The sequence below is a fragment of the Hemicordylus capensis genome, chromosome 2, assembly GCF_027244095.1.
Source record: "Hemicordylus capensis ecotype Gifberg chromosome 2, rHemCap1.1.pri, whole genome shotgun sequence".
NCBI classification, from domain to species: domain Eukaryota; kingdom Metazoa; phylum Chordata; class Lepidosauria; order Squamata; family Cordylidae; genus Hemicordylus; species Hemicordylus capensis.
The window spans coordinates 341,051,430-341,074,924 of record NC_069658.1 but is presented as its reverse complement, the minus strand read 5'-3'; the positions used below and the strand labels follow the sequence as shown (position 1 = coordinate 341,074,924).

The 23,495-nt window shown below is 43.2% G+C and overlaps 2 protein-coding genes across 4 annotated transcripts in view; one reads left to right on the top strand and one right to left on the bottom strand.

Annotated features, from left to right (window-relative positions):
- The first annotated feature begins 3,106 nt into the window (after positions 1 to 3,106).
- On the top strand, positions 3,107 to 17,835 carry GPX3 (glutathione peroxidase 3). The gene is made up of 5 exons (XM_053296667.1): positions 3,107 to 3,304; positions 11,265 to 11,418; positions 14,810 to 14,927; positions 15,871 to 15,970; positions 16,746 to 17,835. The coding sequence occupies exons 1-5, from the start codon at positions 3,218 to 3,220 to the stop codon at positions 16,956 to 16,958; spliced, it is 672 nt and encodes a 223-aa protein (XP_053152642.1). The 5' UTR covers positions 3,107 to 3,217; the 3' UTR covers positions 16,959 to 17,835.
- Positions 17,836 to 18,675: 840 nt separating this feature from the next.
- The window catches only part of TNIP1 (TNFAIP3 interacting protein 1), a 74,066-nt gene continuing 69,246 nt past the window's right edge, over positions 18,676 to 23,495 (bottom strand). For all 3 annotated transcript variants that reach the window (XM_053296665.1, XM_053296664.1, XM_053296666.1), the window contains exons 15-18: positions 22,710 to 22,790; positions 21,552 to 21,746; positions 20,878 to 20,968; positions 18,676 to 19,914 (exon numbers count right to left, since the gene is read on the bottom strand). In XM_053296665.1, coding sequence (XP_053152640.1) covers positions 19,871 to 19,914; positions 20,878 to 20,968; positions 21,552 to 21,746; positions 22,710 to 22,790 — 411 coding nt within the window. In that variant the 3' untranslated portion in view covers positions 18,676 to 19,870. The remainder of the gene's footprint in view (positions 19,915 to 20,877; positions 20,969 to 21,551; positions 21,747 to 22,709; positions 22,791 to 23,495) is intronic.

Sequence of the window (23,495 nt, the reverse complement as noted above, 5' to 3'; positions counted from 1 at the left end):
TGACATATCAGCTGAATCTGATAAAAAGCGTTCCTGGCCACTGCCTCAACCTGAGAAACCAGGAGAGTTTTGGATCCAGGAGCACTCCCAAGCTATGTACCTGATCTTTCCATTCAGAATAGGCAGATCTAAACCATCTCTTGGGTCCCAACTGTCCCTCCACACACTGGGATACCCTGTGGGGTAACCAGGTACCCCATGGGGCAGAGGGATAGCTTCATCTTATTTGGATTCAACTTCAGTTTGTTATCCCTCATCCAGCCCATTATTGCCTCCAGGTATGCATTTAGGGAAGTTATGCCATTTCCTGGTGAAGTCAATATGGAGAAATAGATCCGGGTGTCATCAGCATATTGATAACACCCTGCTGATGACAACCAAACCTCCTGATGATCTCTCCCAGTGGTTTCATGTAGATATTAAAGATCATTCAAGACAGTCTGGAGCCTTGTGGAACTCCATACTCTAGCTCTTGCTTTGCAGAGCAACAGTCTCCAAGCAACACCATCTGGAATCTGCCAGAGAGGTAGGAAGTAGGAACAGAATCTCTATAAAGCAGTACCACCTCACTCAGGCAACCCAAAAGGATACCATGGTTGATGGTATCGAAAGGCAGTATCAACCCTATAGCCCACTTGACTATGCCGGCATTAAACATTGTTTTGGTGGTGTTGATGGGGGACTTCCATTTTAAAAAATCAAACCTCCACCTCAGTGCTAATAAACTGTAAATCATATATTTGCATATCATGACTATATTTACATACTAAAAAGGACAGGCATTTGCTAGTTCCACTGTAAAGTAAGACAATTCCACAGTTTTGGATAACCTCAGAAAACGATGTGTGCAACTCTTTATTTCAAGTACAAGAGAAGTGATTGGCCACTAGACCCGAAGGAAAAGATTGAGTGAGGACTCTAAAGATAATTAGCACTAAACCCTTAACCTGACCTTTTCCTTCATTTTAGCACAAAAACAAACCCCTGAGATCCATACTGGCATGCTATACTTTCCTACAGATCAAGAAGTTATTCACCCCTGAATGTCTCCCATCTTTCTATGCAACTGTTTTCCAGATCAGTGACAAGCACTGTGGAAGCACAAGGTGTCTCAAGAACATAGTGTACATTTCAAGGAGTTCCTCATTACTTAACCCCATTGTAGTCTTGCCAAATCTTTTGGGGAAATAGATTAGTTATTTTAGGGCTTTTCAGCTTATCTACTTTGGGACCTTATTTCCTGCTTCATTTTTGATAGAGCCTGTTTCATCCAAAATGTTTCACTTCTTTATTGAGGGTTCTTATACTGTATAGTCACCTTGGCAACTAGAAAAAGATATGCATTTGCTAGAGCCAATCACAAATTTATTGTAAGAAAAGTCTTTATGTACATCATCTGCAAGATATCAGCTGCAAATCAGTGAAGATAAGAATTTACAGAACAGATCCAAAAGAAGATTTTTATTTTTATTTTTAAAAAACTTATTTTCCCCAGTTGTTATCATCAAGAAATAAGATGGGTAGTTGGAATGTTATCCTAAGTTTATTTTTATATGTGTGAAATTACAGTTTGATATAATAAAACTGTTGGATTGGAAAGCCACTTGGAGTATGCATAGACCCGAAGTGTACGTAGACCCAATTCAACCAGCTGCCTGTTATCCCAAAGTTCCTATCCACCTAATTATAAAGGATGTGATGTAGGTGGCAACACCTACTGGATTGTTCTTACTCAAACCTTACTCAAGTGTAAAAAGTTGTCCCAGAATGTTTTGGAGGGTGATAAGTGCATGGGGATAACTCAGAACAGTTTATGGACTATGGCAGGGATATTTGTACCTAGGAATCACTGCTGACATCCTGACGAAGCATGTAGCCATGCTCCAGGAAGAAGGGTCCCCACTGCAGAGATCTTCCTTCATTTCACAGCACCTGTCATGGATGAGGGTGTCTTTATTTTTGCCACTCTCTCCTTCCCCCATAAGTGCCCTGCACTAGGGCTGCCATCTGGAAAAGAGGACAGGTCTGCTGTACCTTCAACAGATGCGCACAGAGGAGGGAATTTCAGCAGGTGCAGCTTGTCATGCAGTGGAAAGAAAAGCCACACCTGCTGAAGTTCCCTCTTCTGAGGATCTATTAAAGGTACAGGAAACTGGTCTTCTTTTCCATATGGCAGCCCTGTCCTGCACCACCTCAACCCCCACCCCACCCCCAAGGACATGTTTCTGGAAGATGCAGGGAACTTCAGGGGAGGAAGGAGAGACTGGTGAAAAATCATCCCACCTTGCATGAAAGGTGCTGTGGAGCAAAGAAAGCTCTCCAGAAAGGGGACGCTTCTTCCTGGTGCAGAGCTGCATGCTTTGTCAGGATGCTGGCCAATAAGTGTGACAAGGCGCAGAGACTTCTCAGTCCATATGAGAAGACTAAGACTGTCTCTTGCATTTATGCCTTGGATATAAGAAACAGGGGCCCAATCCAGTCCCTCCCTCCTCCATCAGTAGAAAAATCAAATCTTTAATTCTAAAAGTCAGGGAGATTTATCTATTTTTTATTTTTTATTTTTGCTTTTAGTCAGGACCAGCTTCACGTTCCAGGGGGCCTTGGCAATCTGCCCTCCATGGGCCCCTCCTAGCTGAATGGTCCTGAGTGAGTCACTCCCCCTATGAGCACGAGGGTGGGCTTCGGGATCAGCGGGAGACCTGAGGGTCGTAGGCAGCTGCCTAGCATTGCCAAGCCTTTGTGCCAGCTCTGCTTTTAGAGGGGCATGGGAATGGCATAATGAATGCTTGGGATGTGGCTTTCTGGTTGTGCTGCTACACACCACTGCCATGTTATTTTTAGCACAGTCTGTGTAACACCTAGGGATATTCTGTATTTTCCCCATCAGTCTGAATTCTACCCTCTCTGAGTTTCTCTCCGAGGCAGATTTTACACGAATTACTACCTAACATACCAAAGCAGCACATGACATGCTAACTTTTGATCTATGCTTGAGCCCAGAGCCCACATGGTTAATATCTACAGGAGCAGCCCTCCATTCCCTGCTGCTCCACGATTGGCTACAGGCACTCGGCTTCATCCCTTTATTTATCCCAGCTTTTGTTCTGGAAGGTAGTAGCCTGGGTGACTGAGAGAGGCAGAGACAACCAAAGCAGGCAGTAACTCCTTGTGGGGGCAAGGAGAAGGTACTTGCACCCTTGCCCCTGCTGCCACCATCATGAAGGGGAAACTTAAGGGACCGTGGATTTTCCCCTTCTTCTTAGCTGGCTTAATTCAGCCAAACTGGGGACAGGAACAAGGGAAGGTAAGACATTCTAGTACTATTCAGTGGGTGTGGGTGTCCAAACAGTGTCTTATGGGGATATTCTGGGATCTGAAGGATATTCTGCTATTCTGAGGATATTCTGGTTCGATATCATCACAGTATCCAATAGAGGGCTTGGTGAGGATGAGCAACAGCTAGCTCTTTAGCTTACATTATCCAGTACTCCGATACTAGATACTGAACTGCAAATGCCTTCTATGAATCTGTAGCAAGCAAGTTAGTAACCAACCAGATTTGGCAGAATAGGGACCAATGACAGCCCACAAGGGACAAAATTCTAAACAGAATGGTTAGTGACAGATCATAGTACATGTTTAGCTCTTCCTGCCACCTCTCTTTGAAATCAATTATCTACATATATCTGTGAGCCTTTCTTTTCATACCTGTATTATATTAGAGGACAAAGAGAGCCTGTCTCTCAATCTATACTAGCTGCTTCTCACAGACCGGGGAGTGGAATGGTGGGCATTTTACTTATCAGTCTGTCACTATGCCCCATCCATGCCTGACATTTTAGCTGGCAGACTCGCAGCCCAAAAAAACAACTTGATGTAAATAATCTCACATATACAGGGTATTTGTACACTATCACATGCCAAATACATATATCTGTGGCAGACAGTGCTTTATTTTGACAATAGCTAATACAAATATTCAGTTTTGTGCAAATCTGTTGCATTTCAGGTTTTCCTTCTTTTATCTTAGCATAAGCTGTCAATTTTGCCATTAAGGCAAAATGATATAACTTTGCTTCCCATTCTGCAACTCAGTGTTACCCTCATTTTCTAGAATTTTGTGTTATAGCTGCTGCTAGCATATGCAAAATTAATTTGGCAAGCTTTTGGTAGAAGTAGCAAACAAACAAAAAAGAGAGGATCTAAGTCCAATTTGATGTGTGTTATAGTTTGAATTTCATCTGACTGTTATCCTTTATTGTCCAACATATTCACACAGCTACCATATGTGGAAGAAACTACCTCCTTACCTTTTACATTTCCATTGTCTATCATTGTAGGCTGTGTTCTTCTTATGCCATTTCTCCAGGGCAAATATACATACCATCTGCTCATTATTTTGTAAAAACTTTTCTGTTGCTTTGAACGTAATGAAAAATTGTCCAGTGTTTCCAAACCTATTCCCATATGCCAAAATCTATGAGATTACCATTTCTTGTCCCATTTAAACATGCACACTTTATCCTGCTTTCCCTCACAATGATACTTGAACAGAATTTTTAATAAAATGTTAGACATTATTTCATCGTTTTTAAAAAATGTTCAGGATGTTTTAGTTCTGCCTTGCTAAGTGAAAGACTATTTGTGAGCTTAGTAGAGAGTATTGAACAGGGAATTTTTGCACATTTTCCAGGATTATTAGTCAATGTGAACTTGCAAATCTGATCTGGGTTCAATCCTTTTGCAATCTGTGCAGTCACCTGGTAAGCCAATTTGTCAAGTGTACAATAAGCAATACAGTTCTGCCTTGCAGGACTGTTGTGAAAATGAATGAGATCACTGGCTGACATACAGAGCATGGAAGCATCAGTGCAGCAAGAGGAGCAGACTAACAGCACTTGTAGAGAGTAACTGCACTGGTGAAGGATGATCTTTGTCAACCTCCACTTCTCCAGGAAGCCTTCTATGCCACCCAAAAATATATCCCTGAGAACTACAAAGCCCTCAGAGACATATTTTCAGGTGGCACAGAGGGCTGCCTGGAAGAGGAGGCTGTAAAATTTTACCCTTTGCCAGTTCAGTAAGTCTGCTCCCCTCTGCACCAGTACTTCTTTGCTTCACAAATCCATCCATATTTTTTAAAGAAAACACAGAAGATTCCTCTCAAATCCCAGATCTTTCTCCAAGTTGAAATCTGGACCTAGTAGAGAAAGGGACTGTGGAAAAGATAGAAGAGGAAGCAGGAATCCTATAGCTTCATATCAGGCAGACCTTAATCCCAACAGAAAAGGGGGAACTGCATGTGATGCATTACTAGATTCATGGGAGGTTTAGCTCTCTAGTACACACCAATATTATCAGTCCAAAGGACAAGGTTAGGCAAGAGAGGATGAGCCTCAGTGACTTGTTTATTCCAAGGGCTATCTTTGCAGGCAGTGTGACTGTGATGGCAGAAACCTCCAGCGATGGAATTTTAACGTGACACAAGCAAGTTGCATGAAAGAGAAAGCTTGATAGCAACTTTGTTCCTAGCTGATACTTTTCTCCCCACACTTGCCTGCCTTTCGGTAGAAGACAGTGAGGCTGTTCACATGAGTAGCCCTACCTGGGCTTGCACAGCCCTACCCCATAGGACTGCTCATGTGGAGCACTGGGATTGGACTTGATCCCAGTGCTGCCCTGCCAGGTAGCCTGGTTTTCTCCCCTGGGCTAATACCAAGGTAAAAGGGCATGAGTGTGTCCTTCTACGGCAGTACCCAGTTATATGGCTGCTTGGGCTGCCTGCCTAGAGCGCTTGGCTTGTGGGGAAATCCCCCAATGCACCACACTCCTCGTGCAGTGGATTGAGGGATTTCTGGTGGCTGGGTGAGTGCAAAAGGCTGATTAGCATATGTTTAAAGAAGCAACCAGTCCACCTTGATCATGTTTGATATACCTTTTGAAACAATGAGGGGTGTGCATGGAACAGTTCACAGCCAAGCTGGTCCACTGCAAACTGGGCGGTTGAAGTGATTCTATTCTGAACTGGTCTGAGCTGGTTCATTGGTTTGGCCAGCCCAACTGGCCAGTCCAATCGAACCAGTTTGCGGAGTGGCGGGTCAGTCCGAATTGGGATCGAACTGCCGCACATGGTCCGTGAACACCCTTAGAAACAACCCTAAGTAAGGACACAACATTTACTTTATAGTATACTAGAGAGGCTATGAACTCTTACCTGTTCCCATGATGAACAACCTACTTCAGCTTTCCTTGAGGCCCTTTCCGTATTGGATGCTTCAGTAGTCCCACACAGACCCATCAGAAAGAAGGTGTGGTTACTAATACTTTTACAACCACAGACACTTACTTTGTTTTGACCCTATGTCATTGCTGGCCCAAGGATTGGTGGTACCCCAGGCAAAACCCGGCTTTAGCGACCTGCTCCCTTCACCCCTGTGGACAGATGCCTCCTGTCTGGTGGGCTGTCTCCCAGTGTGATTATAACATGCCATGGCAGGCCAGCTGCCCAGGAGCAGCGGGTGGCAGCACCGAGGAGAGCAAGTGGGTGGCCAAGCAGCTGAAAGGCATAAGGAGCACCGGCTTGGTCACTCACCGACTCACTCCAACAGGAAGTGTGCACACCTGTGGGGTAGGGGGTGCCCACATAGGAAGACATAGGAGGAAGAGACCCCCACCCACCCTGTTCCTCATTTATGTTGTCGTTAACACAGTTTTGTGTGAATGCTGCATTCATCATTCACATTAATTTTAAAAGTGAACCAGGGTACAGGCCCTCTCATATGCAGGGTACAGCTAGAATGTTTACGGTTGTACATGTGCTGAACATAATGTGTGAATGTCCACATAATGTGTGCATGTCTCCAGACTGTACATGCATTAAACATAACATAGGAGGACTCATGTCCCCCCCACAAAACAACTATTTTTTTTTAATCTAACACAATATAGTTCCCTGACATTGCTTTCCTAGACCTTTAATTGCTCCCATGTGCATTTAACTGTTTTTAAACTGTTCAAATACTTTTTGAATAACTCCTATGCTTAAACTAGCCATTGCTATTTTTCAGCTTGTTTTTGAGATATTGTGGCATTCATTCTCTGTGACTCTTGTAATTGGTCTCAAAATGGTTGCCTCCTGTGTTGTGTTTGTCTGTCTATTTATTTATTTTTAGACTGCCTGATATATATATACATCTCTGGGCAGTTTACACACTACAACCAAAATTTAAAACAACCAACAATAATTAAACAATAAAATGATTAAAACAATTTAATTTTGTACTGGGTTTGAGAATTTATTATTTTAGTTTTTGTGAACAGCTTTGGGGTCCTTAAATCGGAAAGGTAATTTAGAAAGGTTTTAACATACTACCCCAGTATAACATTCTCCCGCCTCACCCTTAGTCCTCTCGTAAGGTAAAGTGTGCCATCAAGTCGATTTTGACTCCTGGTGCCCACAGAGCCCTGTGTTTGTCTTTGGTAGAATACAGGAAGGGTTTACCATTGCCTCCTCCTGTGCAGTATGAGATGATGCCTTTCAGCATCTTCCTATATCGCTGCTGCCCAGTATAGTACCAGTGGGGATTCGAACTGGCAACCTTCTGCTTGTTAGTCAAGCAAAAGTAAATTGCTTCAGGTATGACTTTTTAATGGGAACAAATTCTGATTGGGGTTGGTTAGGAATGTGTACTTTATTATATATTTTGTTTGTTTATTTAAAATATTTCTATACTGCCCAAAACTTGTATCAATAAGCATTATTTTAACAATAACATCTGTGTTCTTGGAAGTGGGCTCTCTCATACGCCTTTGGTTACACCCAAGTGGCCAGCTTCAACCCTGGTTTTGTGTTAAGCCTGTGAGAGGGTTTTCTTCTTGTGCACACATCTGCAGCTCTTGGGCAGCTGCCATATCCCATTCCCCCAGTGAGAGATAAGCATGTTTTGTTTATCTTCATGATTAAATATCTACCAGGGGGAATAAATGTCAAGGGTAAAGGGGATCCAGCTCTATCATTCTGGAGCTGTCCCTGCAAACAGAAAGACAAAATGGATTTAGAAATGGATTGGTAGTACTTGATTTGTGACCCAGCGTCTGCTTCTGACGCAAATCAGTTGGACTTCTGGCTTACTGCAGGAGAGGCAAAACGAATGATTAAATGTAACAGTCAGAATCTAGTAACTATGTGTATCTAGGAGACCATCAAGAGCCAGTTAATGGGACCAGCTCCTTAGATACGGATTATAAATTGTTGTTGATAGACCAGCTGCGATAGAATATACTTTCAGCACCCAATATTGCACGTGTGTGCACACTTTGTACTATTTATCTCCTTTATAAGAGACAGATGGATGTCCCTATGCCTTTAACTAGCTGCACAGAAGGGAGAGGTTCAACAGAGGTGGCTTCTTCCATCACAGCACTGTCATGATGGAAGACGTTGCAGCTGTCAAAGTTCTTTTGCCATGTTAAATGTACAGGAGCCAAAGAAGGACTCACAGTTGCCACCTTACCCTGGTGCGCCCCTGGTGGCGCAGTGGTAAAACTGCCGCCCTGTAACCAGAAGGTTGCAAGTTCGATCCTGACCAAGGGCTCAAGGATGACTCAGCCTTCCATCCTTCAGAGGTCGGTAAAATGAGTACCCAGAATGTTGGGGGGCAATATGCTAAATCATTGTAAACCGCTTAGAGAGCTTCCAGCTATAGAGTGGTATATAAATGTAAGTGCTATTGCTATTGCTTACTCCTTTATCTCAAATTGCTCTACAGACTGGGTCTTTTATAAATTATTATACCAGAGGATATAGGGTGGGTGCAGGTGCGCATGTTATCTGCACGGTGGGAATTTTGCTGAACACACCCTCCCTCTGGCGTGGTGTTCCCTGTTCCAGCCATAAGGTTTAGAAGAGCTTCCCACAAATAATTTCCATTGCTTCACTAGATGTGAAGTCAGTGGTCCATATAGGACCACTGATTCTCAACAACCCCCATGTAATCACAGCTAAAATGTTAGGGGCAGGGATCACTTGTCACATGGAGGCTGTTTTCTCTTTATGCGCTCCTCCTGGGTATGCCAGCATATACCCAGCATTTTATCTTTGCTAAGATCATGCATCTCTTAGGTGAGCAGAACAAACATTAATAGACCATTGCCCTCATTCCCCCATCATGTGGTCTTAACTTACTTTAAGTGAACACTTAACTCACTTTAAGTGAACAAAGGATGTCTCCATGGACTGGGCCACTTCTTGCCCTTCTATGAGGTTGAGGCTGTTTTGGTAAACTACATAATCAAGGATGGGATTCAGGAAGGACAAAGAGGCAGACAGTCTAACATTCTGGTGTAAAGCAGGGCCATCCACCCATTATCCCCACCCACCTCACTCTATTCACTGGTGGGTGCTACAAGCAGAGAGCAGGTACATTGCAGAAGGAAGCTTTCAGAGCATATAGCTTCAGAAGCCACATTATATAAGAACATATGACGTAGTGGTTAAAGTGCCAAAAAGACCGAGGAGACCCCAGTCCAAAATCCCCACTCAGCCATGAAGGTCACTGGGTGACCTTGGGCCAGTCACTACTTCTCAGCCTAACCTACCTCACAGGGTTATTGTGAAGATAAAATGGCAAGGGGCAGAGAGGCTTTGACCACAAAGTAACACAGAAAGAAGCCTTTGAGAGGCTTCTGTGTTACACCCTTAGTTAGAGGAAAGGTGATGGAATAAAAAATGTAATAAAACAAATACCATGGATGATGAGAAAGCATCCATGGTCCCTAGTCTTTCTGACATGGAAGGAAATACCAATTTTTCTACCTATCTCCATACTAGATATGGGCCAGGATGCATAGTGAAGAGACCTGCCCCTATGACTAGTGAATATAATGGCAAGGGATGGGGAGGAATTCCAGCCACACACACAGCAATTAGTCAGACCCTGGTAATTAGCAAAATCCACTGTGAACTGACCGTGTCCTTCTAAGAACAAAACGGCTGAAGTCAAGGAGGATGTGGGCCTCATCTACACAGGAAGCACAAAGGCAGTAATGAAGTGGCAGTGTCCCAAGATGGTAGAATGGATTGTACCACTTCAGACTGCAGGAGGCAGATCACATTTTTAATGCTCTTCTATGTGAAAAACATTATTATTATTATTATTATTATTTATTTTTTACATTTTATATCCCGTTCTTCCTCCAAGGAGCCCAGAGCGGTGTACTACATACTTAGGTTTCTCCTCACAACAACCCTGTGAAGTAGGTTAGGCTGAGAGAGAAGTGACTGGCCCAGAGTCACCCAGCAAGTATCATGGCTGAATGGGGATTTGAACTCGGGTCTCCCCAGTCCTAGTCCAGCACTCTAACCACTACACCATGCTGGTGTATCATGCGTGTACCAAAATATCATGCATGGTGTACCAAAATATCATGTGAGTATCAAATTAATATAGCTGGGAGCTGACTGGACTTGTATATATCCCTCTGATATTCTAATTCTTCATTTTCATTGGTGTTTGGGTTTTTTTAAACATAAGAGCACATTCCGAAAAGGCATCCCTCACTTGCAGTCTGGGGTGGTACAGTCCACTGACCTCTACCACCTCAGGATTCTATCACCTCATTTTGCTGCATGTATAGAGCAGGCTGTAGAAGTCCAATAGCAGCCATTATAATGGACAGGGCAGGACAAACTGTGTAAGGTGGGTGGATTAACTTTCCTCATGTGTGTCCAATGAATGGCAGGAAATCAACCGATGAATTAACCTTCATAACCAAGATGCATTAATGACTGTTTTTGAAATTATAGAAGCATGCTTGGTGAGAGAGAGAAATCCAGCGTGGGCTTCTTCTGCCAGATCTCCTTCTATGAGAGGTGGCTCCACCTTGGAGAACACACAAAAAAGTGTTCTGTTTACATCTCTGTTTAAGTGAGCATGCTCTCACGCTCCTCAGTCCCTTCCCGTTTCTGTGGTATTGACAGAGTGCTCTCTAGGTCTATTTATTTAAAGCATTTCTATCCCACCCTTTCAGCACAATGCTGGAGGCGTTGCTTAAGGAAGTTCCCCCTCACTCTCCAACATACGTTGTCTGATCATACAGAAAGCAATTGCTCATCTGATTCCTTCCCATTGTGTGGGCTTTGAGGGCCATGTGGGGGTGGATCCAGGAAGTGTTAGAGCACCATCTTTCAAAACTGGTATACAAATGTGCTATGTTCTTCTCTTCTCTTCTTCCTTCTTCACATGGTGTCTCTTGCTTTCTTCCAGGTAGACTGCTATGACTCAGTAGCAGGAACAGTTTATGACTATGGATCTGTCACCATAAATGGTGATGAGTATATCCCCTTCCAGAGGTATGCTGGGAAGTTGATCCTCTTTGTAAATGTGGCCACCTACTGAGGACTCACACTGCAGTACTTGGGTAAGATTTGCAGACTGATCAGAGAAGTCAGATCTGGCCCCAGTTATCCATGCCCTGGTCACATTGTGTTTGGACTGTTGTAATGCATACTACATGGGGTTGTCCATGAAGAGTGTTTAGAAGCTTCAGCTGGTGCGAAATACTGTTGCCAGAGTGTATTTGGGGCCAGATGGTGTGATCATATCACTCTAATTTTGAAGGAATCGCACTAGCTACCAGTTCACTTCCAGGTCTAGTTCAAGGTTCTGGCTTTATTATTATTATTTCTTGTTTACACAGTCAGACAGGTGTTATTGACTGGTTTGTTTTATCCAGACATCGAGTCCTTCCCAAGGACCTGGGATGGCTGAATTTTATTGTCAATGTTGTTGCTGTTGTTTATTAATAATAATATTATTATTATTATTATTATTATTATTATTATTATTATTATTATTATTATTATTATTATTATTATTTCAATTTCTATACCACCCTTCCAAAAATAGCTCAGGGTGGTTTACACAGAGAAATAACAAACAAATAAGATGGCTTCCTGTCCCCAAAGGGCTCACATTCTAAAAAGAAACATAAGATAGACACCAGCAACCGTCACTGGAGGTACTGTGCTGGGGGTGGATAGGGCCAGTTACTCTCCCCCTATTAAATAAAGAGAATCACCACGGTAAAAGGTGCCTCTTTGCCCAGTTAGCAGGGGTTTAACATTTAAACATTTAAAGCCCTAATCAGTGTGGGCCCAGAATGCCTCAGGGTCTACGATCAGCAGAATCTGTTCACCATATGAGCAAGGCTGGTGCATGGAGGTGGAAGGGCTATTCCACGTGCCAGTTCCAGCTGAGGCCTGTTTATCATGCATGTGGAACAGGGCCTTGTTGGTGATTGCTTCCTGGCTCTGGAATGCCTTTCCCAAAGGTGTTCACATCCCCTTTCAGTTTCCCACTGCCACTTAAAGACCTCACCCAGGCTTTTAATGTTTGTTTGAATTTGTGACGGGGACCATTTGCTCTTTTACATGATTACTTTCAACAGTGGCGTAGCAAGGCTGGACCCTCACCCTGGAGTGAGAAATTAAGATGGGGCCCTGCCCCCACCCTGCTGTAGCTCCGCCTCCTCAGCATTATTCCCTCTAACAAGGATTCCCAGCTTCAATGGCTTTTGCTTGGGGATTCTGGGAGTTGTGGTCAACAACATCTGGGAATCCCTGTTAGAGGGTACACTGCTGCTCAGTAGCTCTACTCTCCCCTAACACCTCGGAGAGGTAGCCATCCCCACCACCAAAGCAGCTTGGAGAAGCACAGCCTCCCACCTGCTCTTAGAATGTGCTCCCACTGCTTCTGAGAGTGGATGGGATATTACTCTGCCACTTATTGGGAAATGGTTTGGAAAAGTGTGGGCAGTCTCTCCCCACCCCCACCCCCCGAGGTGACAACAAGGGTGCAAGAATCCTCACTCTAAGCAGGAGGAAGGTGTCTGGCACCCCCAGATATACTGGTGGCTCCAGGCTTTTGTGCTCCCCCACACCATTGTTGCTATGCCCCTGACTGAATATTAATGTTGCTATGCTCCTGTCTTTGAATATTAACTGCTGCTTTAATTATGTGCATTGCCTTGGGATGACATGAAAAGTGGTTAATACATTCTATAAATAAAGCCTCTGTCATAACAGTATGCAAAGTACTTGAGATTACTCGGTGGGGCTGAACATGACCTCTCCACATGTTCCATGATATTCTCTTCTTTATTAGCACTGTTCAGACAGAATACTGTGTATATACACATTCAGTTAATCAAAAGAATAACACAGTGGCCGCCTTTGACCATAATGGTAAACTGGAGGCAAACATGCCAGAGGTTCAAAATTGTGGTAGTCCAAATGCAGAAAACTGTGGTTTTGTCTCCAAACTGCAGGTCTGTTTTAGCCCACAAACCTTAATTTGTACCTTAGGTCTGTAGTGAGTTTCGCTGCCAAGACCTTGGGTTTGAACGAAACATTGTGTCGTCCAGATTCTGCCGCCACATCCTAAGTGGGGTTGAGGGTACTGTGTTGTGTTTGGTCAATCCATTCCTTGGGCTAGACTAGCTTATGAATGGTGCTTTAGTTACTTCTATTCCAGTCCTGGAGAAGAGGTGAGGCTAAGAAACAGCCAGCTGCAAGAGCACTGAAGGCAGACTGTACTTGCCTCTCTATAAATAATACTAAACTGTTAATATTCCTGCATATTACTGCCTTGTCCTTGCATACCATAACTTTTTCTTCTGGATTCTACAGGTAGGAATCCTACCCCTCTCCTACAGAATTGGCTGCCACGGCTGTCTTTCATGCAACATGTACAGCCAGTGAATGCCTCCCTTTTTGCAATTTCCCAGACTGCACATTGGATTGTCTGGGAGCATGTAGCATGTGGTGCAGTGGGTGGGGGTGGGGGAGACTGAGGCAAACTGCTGGTTTGTTGGACCATTATGTGCAAAGGCTGCCTACGTGTGCTCATAGCCAGTTTAGGCATGAGTAAAAACTGTGCATAAAATATGCAATTTCTATGCATATTCCAGGCATGAGATCTGGCATAAAAACAGGCTTCAGGCCTCTTCCCTGGCATATCTAGGCTACAGAATCAAACTGGTTTAATTGTAATTCACTCTTCCCCCATGAGCCCTTGGTCCTGTAATTGTTTGAGGTTGTGGAGGAATCTTCAAAATGGAATTTTCAACAATACTTTCTTTGGGAGAAACTAGGAAAGTTAAACTGGTATACAACTAACAATTGCATAATATAAGTGCATCCCAAGAATCAGCCTCTCAGTGGCCAAAAGTAATGATAAAATTGACTGACATAAGGAAAATTACTTCTGTAATCAAAAGTATTACATAAAATGGGAATCAAAGGTATTCCCACTGAAATTAAAAGGACAAGTTAGGGACTTGGGACCAGGCTTTCTCTGCAGTTGCTTCTAGACTATGGAATATATTCCCCACAGAAATCCAAGGCTTAACAATGCTAATGGCCTTTAAAAGAGTCCTTTAGACTAATTTTCTAAGTCTGGCCTTCAGTATTTTTTTAAACTGTTTTAACTTTTTAACTGTTTTAAATGCTATTTTGACTAATTATTAATTTTTGTTTTATTGGTTGTAAACTGCCCTGGGCTACCAGATGGGGTGATATAAAAATGTAATATAAAAACAACTTTTCCTCATTATGTCAGCGATTGGCTTCCTAGAAGAACCTTTTCCTAAGATACTGGAGCTATCCCTCTGTATACTGCCATGTAAAACTGCACAGGCAGAACTGCCTCTTTGGTGTGGATGTGTGTGTCCCCAGATTGGTTCTGCCTTGAAGTGCCTGAAGCCAGCTGTAAGACTTGTGTTGGTGACTATAGTTACATGTATCTTGCAGAACTGAATGCACTACAAAATGAACTGGGACCTTATGGCTTTGTCATCTTGGGCTTCCCAAGCAATCAATTTGGAAAACAAGAACCTGGCGAGAACTCAGAAATCCTTCCAGCCCTGAAGTGAGTAACCAGTTAAGGTACACAAGTGATTCTGTGTAGCTTGGATTGTGTCAGACTGATGCTGCAGCTCTTCAGAATATACCAGGGATCATAAGCAAGCTACTTTTCTGCCAGTGTTACTATCATCTTCTGCTTTGGCTCCATTATTCTCTTCTGGTCATCTCTTTAGCAAAAAGGGCACAAGAGATAAAATATGCTGTGATCTCATGCAAGAGTACTTCCACCATACCTTCTTTCTGGCAAAGAGACTGTCAAACAGATAGATGCATGGATACCTGGAAGTTATTCACACTTGGCTTCAGGCTTCGGGGTAAACATTGAGTGAAGCCACTTCAAAGTACACTCGTGGCATTGAGGGAAGCAGCCCCTCCCCTCTGTTCTCAGTTTTCTTTTGAAACAAGTCCACATGGCAGGCTCCGTGTTTTCCTTCTAGCCAATGGGGGCGGGGGGGGGAGAGCTTCTGCAGAGATAGATCTGCATTTCTGAAGAGAGCATGCCTCTTATCATGCTAATGATTCTACTTCAGTGCCTCTCCCATTTGCGCCGGCATTTTCAAAAAAGTAGCTTAAAACCAGCATTTTAAAAACCTGGATATACGTCAAGATAAGCTAGAATTCACATCACAAAGCCTGATTTGTGTGTGGAGTGGGTCCAAAAATCTTGAAGGGACTTCAAGGTAAGTTTGGCTGGTGTGTGAACACACACTCTCTCTTCTGAAAGAGATTCAGGGCAGAAGCCCTGCGTGTAAAGCCTCCAGGCACTCTTTCCTACACTTCTCTGGCAGTAATGGTGAAAAAGGCATTCATATATCCTGGGCAGCAAAGTATGTGGGTCCTGAGTGGGAAGAGCTGGGGGTTATAGATCTTGTTCGGGGTCAGACAAAAAGCTGTTTCTTGTTGCAACCTCTCCGTGAAAGACTGCTAGTTTTCTTCTTCGGTTTCAGATATGTCAGACCTGGGAGAGGTTTTGTCCCAAATTTCCCAATCTTTCAGAAAGGAGATGTGAATGGGGAGAAAGAACAGAAAGTCTACACCTTCCTAAAGGTTTGTCAACCTCACTTCCTGGCTTATCAGGCACAGGATCTGGAAGACACTGAGGAAAACCAGTCAAGTGACAATAGCCATCATCCCCAATAAGCTGCACAACTAGAAAATGTGTTCCTAAAGGCTGCACAACTCTCAGGGATATATTTTTGGTGGTGAAGGGCACTTCTGAGAGAAGATATTAGCAAAGATCACCCACCCACCCCTTGCACAATCAGCTCCATGGAGCTAAGGAAGTGGCCCAATGTAGGCACGCTGCTTCCCATTGTGTGGCTGCACAGTTAGTGGGGATGCTGGCCAGCGGCCAATGAATATTATTTACTCAAAGAAAAGCTGGTGAATAGAAAGTTACGGGTTGTTAGATGGATCACCATCCACCTGCAGCCTCACAGGACAAAAGCAATGACCAGCAGAAAAACAGCTGGCATGGAAAAGGGTTAAGCACCTCATTCCCTCCCACTGCTTTCCTCCTGAGAAAGCAGAGGCTCCTGAGGTTCTTTCACTAATACAAAAAATGCTAGTGCTTCATTGTGTACCATTTAGTTTGCCCCTTTGTAGACTTAAATGAAATTAGCATGAAATATATATTTTAGCTGATTTCCTTGCCCTGTTCCAAGTTGACTCTATCTCTTTAATGAAGACGCAAACCCAGAGCTTTGCAGGGGTTTTTTTTTTTTTTTTGAGAGCTTTTCTGATTATTGACTTGAATTCCAGCAAAAACAATAGAAGTTATTTATTTATTTTTTTAAAAATATCTTTGCTTTTCTCTTGGCAGAACTCCTGTCCACCAGTCGTAGAAAGTTTTGGTGACCCTAAGAAATTGTTCTGGGAGCCTCTGAAGATTCATGATATCAAGTGGAACTTTGAGAAATTTCTAGTCAGTCCTGAGGGCAAGCCAGTGATGAGATGGTTTCCCAGGACAAATATCGCCACTGTGAAGAATGACATCATAAGATACATGCGGCAGAATAGGTTGTTGCATGGTTAGAGTCCATACAGATGTAGGGAAGGCAGGGAGGGAAGTGGCTGCTTTATCCAGAACCAGTTCATCCTTTGATCAAAACCAAAAGACTTCATAGGAGGCAAAACTGCTCTGCAACCAGTTTTATTTACTTACATGTTCATACTGTATTGTATAGAAAGTCTGACTATAGGTCTACTTTTGGCTTTACTCTAAGCTATGAGGAAGTAGCAACACAGGGCTCTCTTGTGCTTCCCCTTAGCATAGCTATGGAAAAAGTACTCAGCCATAGTCTGTGGCCATGAGGTCTGATGAACCAGGCCACACTCCACATACCCACAGGAAAGTCCTGGGGCACTTTAAAATACTAACAGATCTTTTGTGGCAGAAGCTTTCATGGACTAGAGCTCACATCCTCCATGTGGTTGATCATCATCATCACCACTGACCTTTGTTCACAATCCTCTGCCAACACATTGCATCATACTGTACTTTTTGAGTACAGGCATATCCCTCAGGTGAAATCAATACTTTGGACCTCTCTGGATAAAGCACAGTCCACTCCCTCTCCAAGGAAACAGAATGGACCCTTCCCAAGTAGAGTGTTTCATGGACTGGAGTTTCTCAAAGCTTTCTCTCCTCAAAGCAGGTGAGATGAGAAAGGGTTCTGTGGACCAGGAAGATGCATCAGTATGACGGTTAGGTCTGAAAGCTCCTGAAGACTGGACCTAACCCAAGTCTGCAAGGTCGTGGAGTAGCCCTTCTAGTGCATTCAGGCTGCTCCACAACTTGCCTTTGCAGAGATGTATTCCTCCTTATCAGCTCCAAGATCCTAGTCTCTTCCACCGCCACACTCACTCTGTGTATAAAATTGCACAATAAAGACCGCAAGCACTCAATTCAACTCGTTTTGTGAGTACTCTCCTTTATCCTGGCTGCTTGGAAACTCATTCACTCAAATGTTTTGATCTTTCAGCTAGTTCCCAAATTTGTAAATCGTGATGTTCAGGGCTCTTTACTACTATTAATATTCAACTATATAAACACTTAATATGATTAGAACTTGCAAAGAAATTTACACATTATCAGTGTTACCTACTAACCTACCTTACAGGACCATTGTATTCTCGTATTGCCATTGGGGAATGGGGCTAAGATTGGAAGATGGTGGCTTGCCTAAGGCAAGTGAGCTTGTGGCTGAGGGGAGATTTGAAAAGAGGACTTCCTGGTTTGCAGCTCACACACTTTGGCTCAAGTGTTAACATGCTGAAAACTGCCCCTTTTAAAAGAGGGACAAGTTTCCCCACTCCAGCAAGGGGTGTGGATCAAAACTAAGCTCCCATTTTGAATACATTCTGTATCTACTTCTTGCAGTTCAGAGTATGAGGCTTGTGGATGGTTGTATGTGGAGTTTTTTTTGTTCCTGGATTGCACTTTGTACAGGTACAGATTCAAAGAGAAGATTGGTCATACTGCTTGGGTATACCAGCAGATATGAGGAAAAGTACTCAAAGTAGTCCCACTGAAATTAAAAGGTGGCAATTGTCTTTTTAATTTCAATAAGTGCTTGGAATAATTTTCTTATGTCAGCCAACATATTTTCTCCTTCCTGTTTCTTACAGGGGAAAGGGGCATGTTTCACTGTCTCTTGTTGCTTACTACTTTTTCTTCTCAGCACCTACAGTGTAAAATAACTCACCGAATACACAAGAGCACATGAATTTGATATGACACTCCAGGCTCCTTATGGCATGGAAAAACCCATACTTTATTAAGGATAAAATCAAACCAAAAAGAATATTTATAATTAAGTCAATTACACAAAATGCCATAAACATTTACAAAAAGGGAATACACACTTTGGGTAAAAGTTTACTTGCACATTTTTATGCACTTCACAAAACAGAAAAAGATTAGATAGCAAAAAATATTAGCACTTCAAAGTACAATGGCAATGCAGAGCAAGTGTCTCTGTAAATATACAGAAAGTGTGGTCTATAGAGAGATGTAGATAAGTTTGAAGTTAATCCTCTGTCTTTTATAGTACAATTCACATACTTTCCTATGACAGACTGCACACTCAGTGAAAAGGTGGACTACTTGAAAGATATGACTGAGCAGAAACAGATGTACAAGCCTTCCCCCATCCCCAAACACAAAACTTCTAGATTGTATCTGGTGGGCCACTGTGCAAAACAGGATGCTGGACTAGATGGGCCTTGGGCCTGATCCAGCAGGGCTGTTCTTAGGTTCTTATGTATGAATTTGTCCTTGGATTGTGAACATTTTGGAAGCAATTGTTACTTTCTGTTTGAAGAGACGGTGGGGGGATTAAAAATTAACAATCCCTTGGAGTAATCATGCTGAAAAGAAACCACTCCCTCTGTTTTACAGAAAAAACAAACAAAACAAAGGGCATAATTATGTCTTAAGAGATTGTGATATTATGGAACAAGGAACATTCTGCTACCTTAGTGGCCATCTTTGCACATTCCACTCAGTCTAAAATCTCACCCATCTTCCATTTCTTTCCACTGATGCTTTTTCTTCTTGTACAGCTCATGTTAAAATTAGCCACCTGATTTCTGCCTAGCTGCTTTCTTCATCATCCTAGCTATTCACCGAGTGAGATCTTGGTGCCCCCAGAACTCAATCCTCTCTTTGTAAGCTTTCACTTTTATTGATCCAAAATGCTGAGAGATTTGATCCAAGACGCCAGGCAGGTTTCTCAACTGGAGAGTTTCCCAGAGCACTGGGCTCTGCTCAGTCCTTGGCAGCAAATGCCATACGTCATCAGAAAATCTGAAGATGCTGTTGCCTCAGTTACCCAGTGCAACAAATGTGAACAGTGTCCAGAAGCACATGAAGGTGAGCTGTTCATGCAGGTTCACGTATGTACCGCAAATCTGCTTCCGATGCTACTGCACATAGCCAAGGAGTTAAGTGGGCCTTTGGCTTTTAGGTAACCCAAGAGCTGTAGGATCTGAAAAGCAGAACACACACCAACCATATTACAAAGACACTAATGAAGCCCTTGTTTTAATCAACCATCTGCTACTCCTAGCTGAATACATGCATTCGTTTCATAGGGGATTGATCTGACATGAACCTGCTGCCCCAATTCCACAATAATCCAGAGCCAGGTGACCACTGGTTAGGCAAACTGTGGTATCTGATATTCAGTATCTGGTAACTTTGAATTTTGAGCACAGATTCTGAAAGTGAAATCCAATACTTCCAATTTTAACCCTGACAGATTTTTAAATTTTTCCAAATTTCCATTTCAGCAACTGAAATCAAAGTTTTCCAAATTTATATTTCAGTGGACTTAATAGTCTACTATTAAGCAAACTATCCCTCTCAACTGCATAATAACAGTGTGTACTTAATATTTTAACTGATATGCAAGCAAGACTGGTCATAAGCTGTTTACAATGTTTCAAGGTCAAGCAGCCAAGGAAGGACATTCCCTTGGCACAGTTCTTGCTTACAGTCTTGGACTGATCCCACACTGCTGGTCTGCAAGACAACAAAAAAGCACATCTTCAGGTATATCACACACACACACACACACACACACCAGCCTCTTTTCTATTTCTACAGAACCAGTTTTTGTGTTACAATACCAATGTGAAAGCTGCTTAAAATAGCCTCTACATAGTAAATGCTCTACATGGTGGCACTATTACATGGAGTGGACCATCCCTTTTGCATGGTGGATTGACATGCCACCAGTATCTTGTGGTGGCATGAACACTCCCTGTGCAATGAAAGGAGCCACATGGTGAATCATCCTACACAGTGAAGCCACCCTAGGGATTCGTGAGTCCTCCAGCATGGTGATCAAAGTGCATCAGCTGATCTGTAAAGATGCAGGCAAGAAGAAGTAACATCCAAAGTGGCCTATAGTAGAGCTCAGCAAAGCTGTTTGAACCTCTTTTCTTACCAGATTCCTTGGCAAGTTGTTTCACACCATCCACTGCTTGTGAATTCTGATTCTGTGATATAACGCATGGTTGACACCAGGTGTATTCTGGCTAAAAAGAGCAAGAAATCAAGGCGCAGGGTTACTGTGTGCTTTAAAATGGAAACTTCACTTCTCTATCCCGAAATGGCACTAGCATATAAACTGGACAAAGCACTGGCAAGGGTGTACCCAGGACTCTTCATTCTGAGGAGTCTCCTGCACAAGGAATTTTGCACAAAAAACCCGGCACATTTCTGAAAGGCATTGCCTCTTTTTTAGAATGAGGACAATGGTGGGCTCTGTGCTTACTTGCCCAGTTCCTAGTTGTACTACAACTAGGAATGTTTATATACTGCTTATCAACAAAAGTGCTCAAAGCAGTTTACACAGAAAAATATAAAATAAAATGTAAGATAAAGAAAGAAAGAAGGTTCCTTGTCCCCAAAAAGGGCTCACAATCTAAAATGAAAGTCAACATCAGCAACAACTGGGGTTGGATGGGGACAGTTGCTCTCCCCCTGCTAAATCACCATTCTAAGCAGAAAATCTGGTTAAGTGAGAATCGCCACTTTTAAAAGGCGCCTCTCTGCTGAGTTAGCAAAGCCCAATTCTCTTTCCACAACTCCGATGGCTTCTCTTATGAGTCAACTCACAGGAGGAAAACGGTGGTAATTCTGAACCGGACGCTCATTTGCCATTGGTGATGGTGGGTAGCGGATTTGCTGCCAGTCTTCGTAACCATGGTATATATGGGGTTGGCCTGGAGGGCTGCATGGGAACTGATACATGGGGCAGACTGGAGCCACGGGTCCTGGTTGTGGCTCTGGGTGCAACCTGTCACCAGAGTGCTGAAAGAGAGAAAAAGCAGGAGGTTCAGCCTAGCACCAGTCCAGAGGAACAAGGAGCTAGCGACTGACTGAGCCCACCACTTGAGTATCTGAAGATTCTGTGTCAGATCATTATGACCCATCTGTACTTTGCATGCAGTTTAGGAGAGACCAAGGGAACACTATGGCCCCTTCACAGGATTTTACTGTTTCCTGAAGGAAGAGCTAAGAGAAGAATATTAGGGGGAAAGGAGCTGCTTTCCAGTGCTTTATTTAAGGCAAGACAAGCAAAATCTGTCTCTGTCTGGCACAATATGCAGTAGTTTTAAGTCACACCAGATATAGAAATAGGCAACTCTCTGAAGAAACAATCTCAAGTTGCAGATCTAATGGGATATCGGGCTTAATTTAGGAGCTAGGCTTCAAGCCTGGAGAAGCCCTATCCTTGCAGAGCACCATGGTAGGTAGCACTTCAACAGACAGAGAGTGCATTGCGACATGCTTCCTTCACACCTCCTCCTCCTCATCCCCTCCTTCTTGAAGAACTCAATCACAGCAGCTCCTCAAAAGGGGAAGCTGCATTGGTTTTCTTCCTATGCACTGTTCCTTAGCAAAGGCTATTGTATGGCAAAGCCTGTCTCACTTAAAGGAAGGAAGAATAAAGAGCTGTCCCTTCACCAAAGTGACAAATATGACTAACTTCCCATGAATTTAACTTCCCAAAAGTAGTAAAGTCCATTGCAGGAATTTCAACCCAGTGGATATTTTAGAGCAAAGTAGTTTGTGACTGGGGCCAAGAAGGTGAGACACCAACCGGCTTCCATTTTGTCTGCAGGATTTCATCTCTCAGCACCACTTCCAGCACCCAGTTTATCTGGCAACAACATATGCCTGGTGTTAGCTATTTTCAAGGCATGCAGGACTGGTTAATCCTTCATGGTCTGATAGGGCAGCTAGTGCTTTGTCCTGGTTAAGCATTAGTACCTGCTTGTGCTGCTTGAGCAGTTTCTTGAGCTTGTCCTTCTCCTCTTTTTCCTTCTGGTAGTCCTCTTTAAAGATCCGGAGCTGATATGGAGGTATAGGAAGAGAGAATACAACAGGTAAGCGAGAAGCCAAGACTTCTGTCTCTACTGCACACTGGTAGTTGTTTCAAGGAAGTCAGGCAAATTAAAGTGGACCAGGTATAACACGATTCTCAGAGCTGCTAAACCAGAGCAACTTAGCAGTATCAGATTCTCAGTGCCAAAGCAGAGCACCAGAAGCAGCAAGTTATGGCATTCCCCTTGTTCTACCCCTCTTGGCAGATATGGGAAGAGGATGCACAGGAATATTCTCAGAGGAAGGGAAAGTAAGGTTGGATGGTGACCACAAAGAGAACTAAGAGACTATACAGGATTGCAATCGACAGCCAGAATCACTTCTAGCCATGCATGTGACCACATGTTCCTGTGGCTCCCATTTCTTCTCTGTCCAAATACTTGATCTCTTCTTCCTCCCTGCTTTGCCTTCCAAAATAAGTGATTTCTTCATCTTTTTCTAACAAGGAGTTGCCCAAGCACCCCTTGCACTGCATGCTTTTGAAAACCAGCAAGGAGTAAGGGTGGTGGTGAGCATCATTTAGGGTAAGGTGACCAAACTGGGGCTTGTCAGCTGGGTCCAGCTTTTGTACAACTTTGTAGACTTCTACAAAGATTCCTTTAACTTGCAAAAGATGTTTTTTCCCTCCTAGATATCTTCCGAGAGGAAGAGGATAGTACAGCAACTACACCA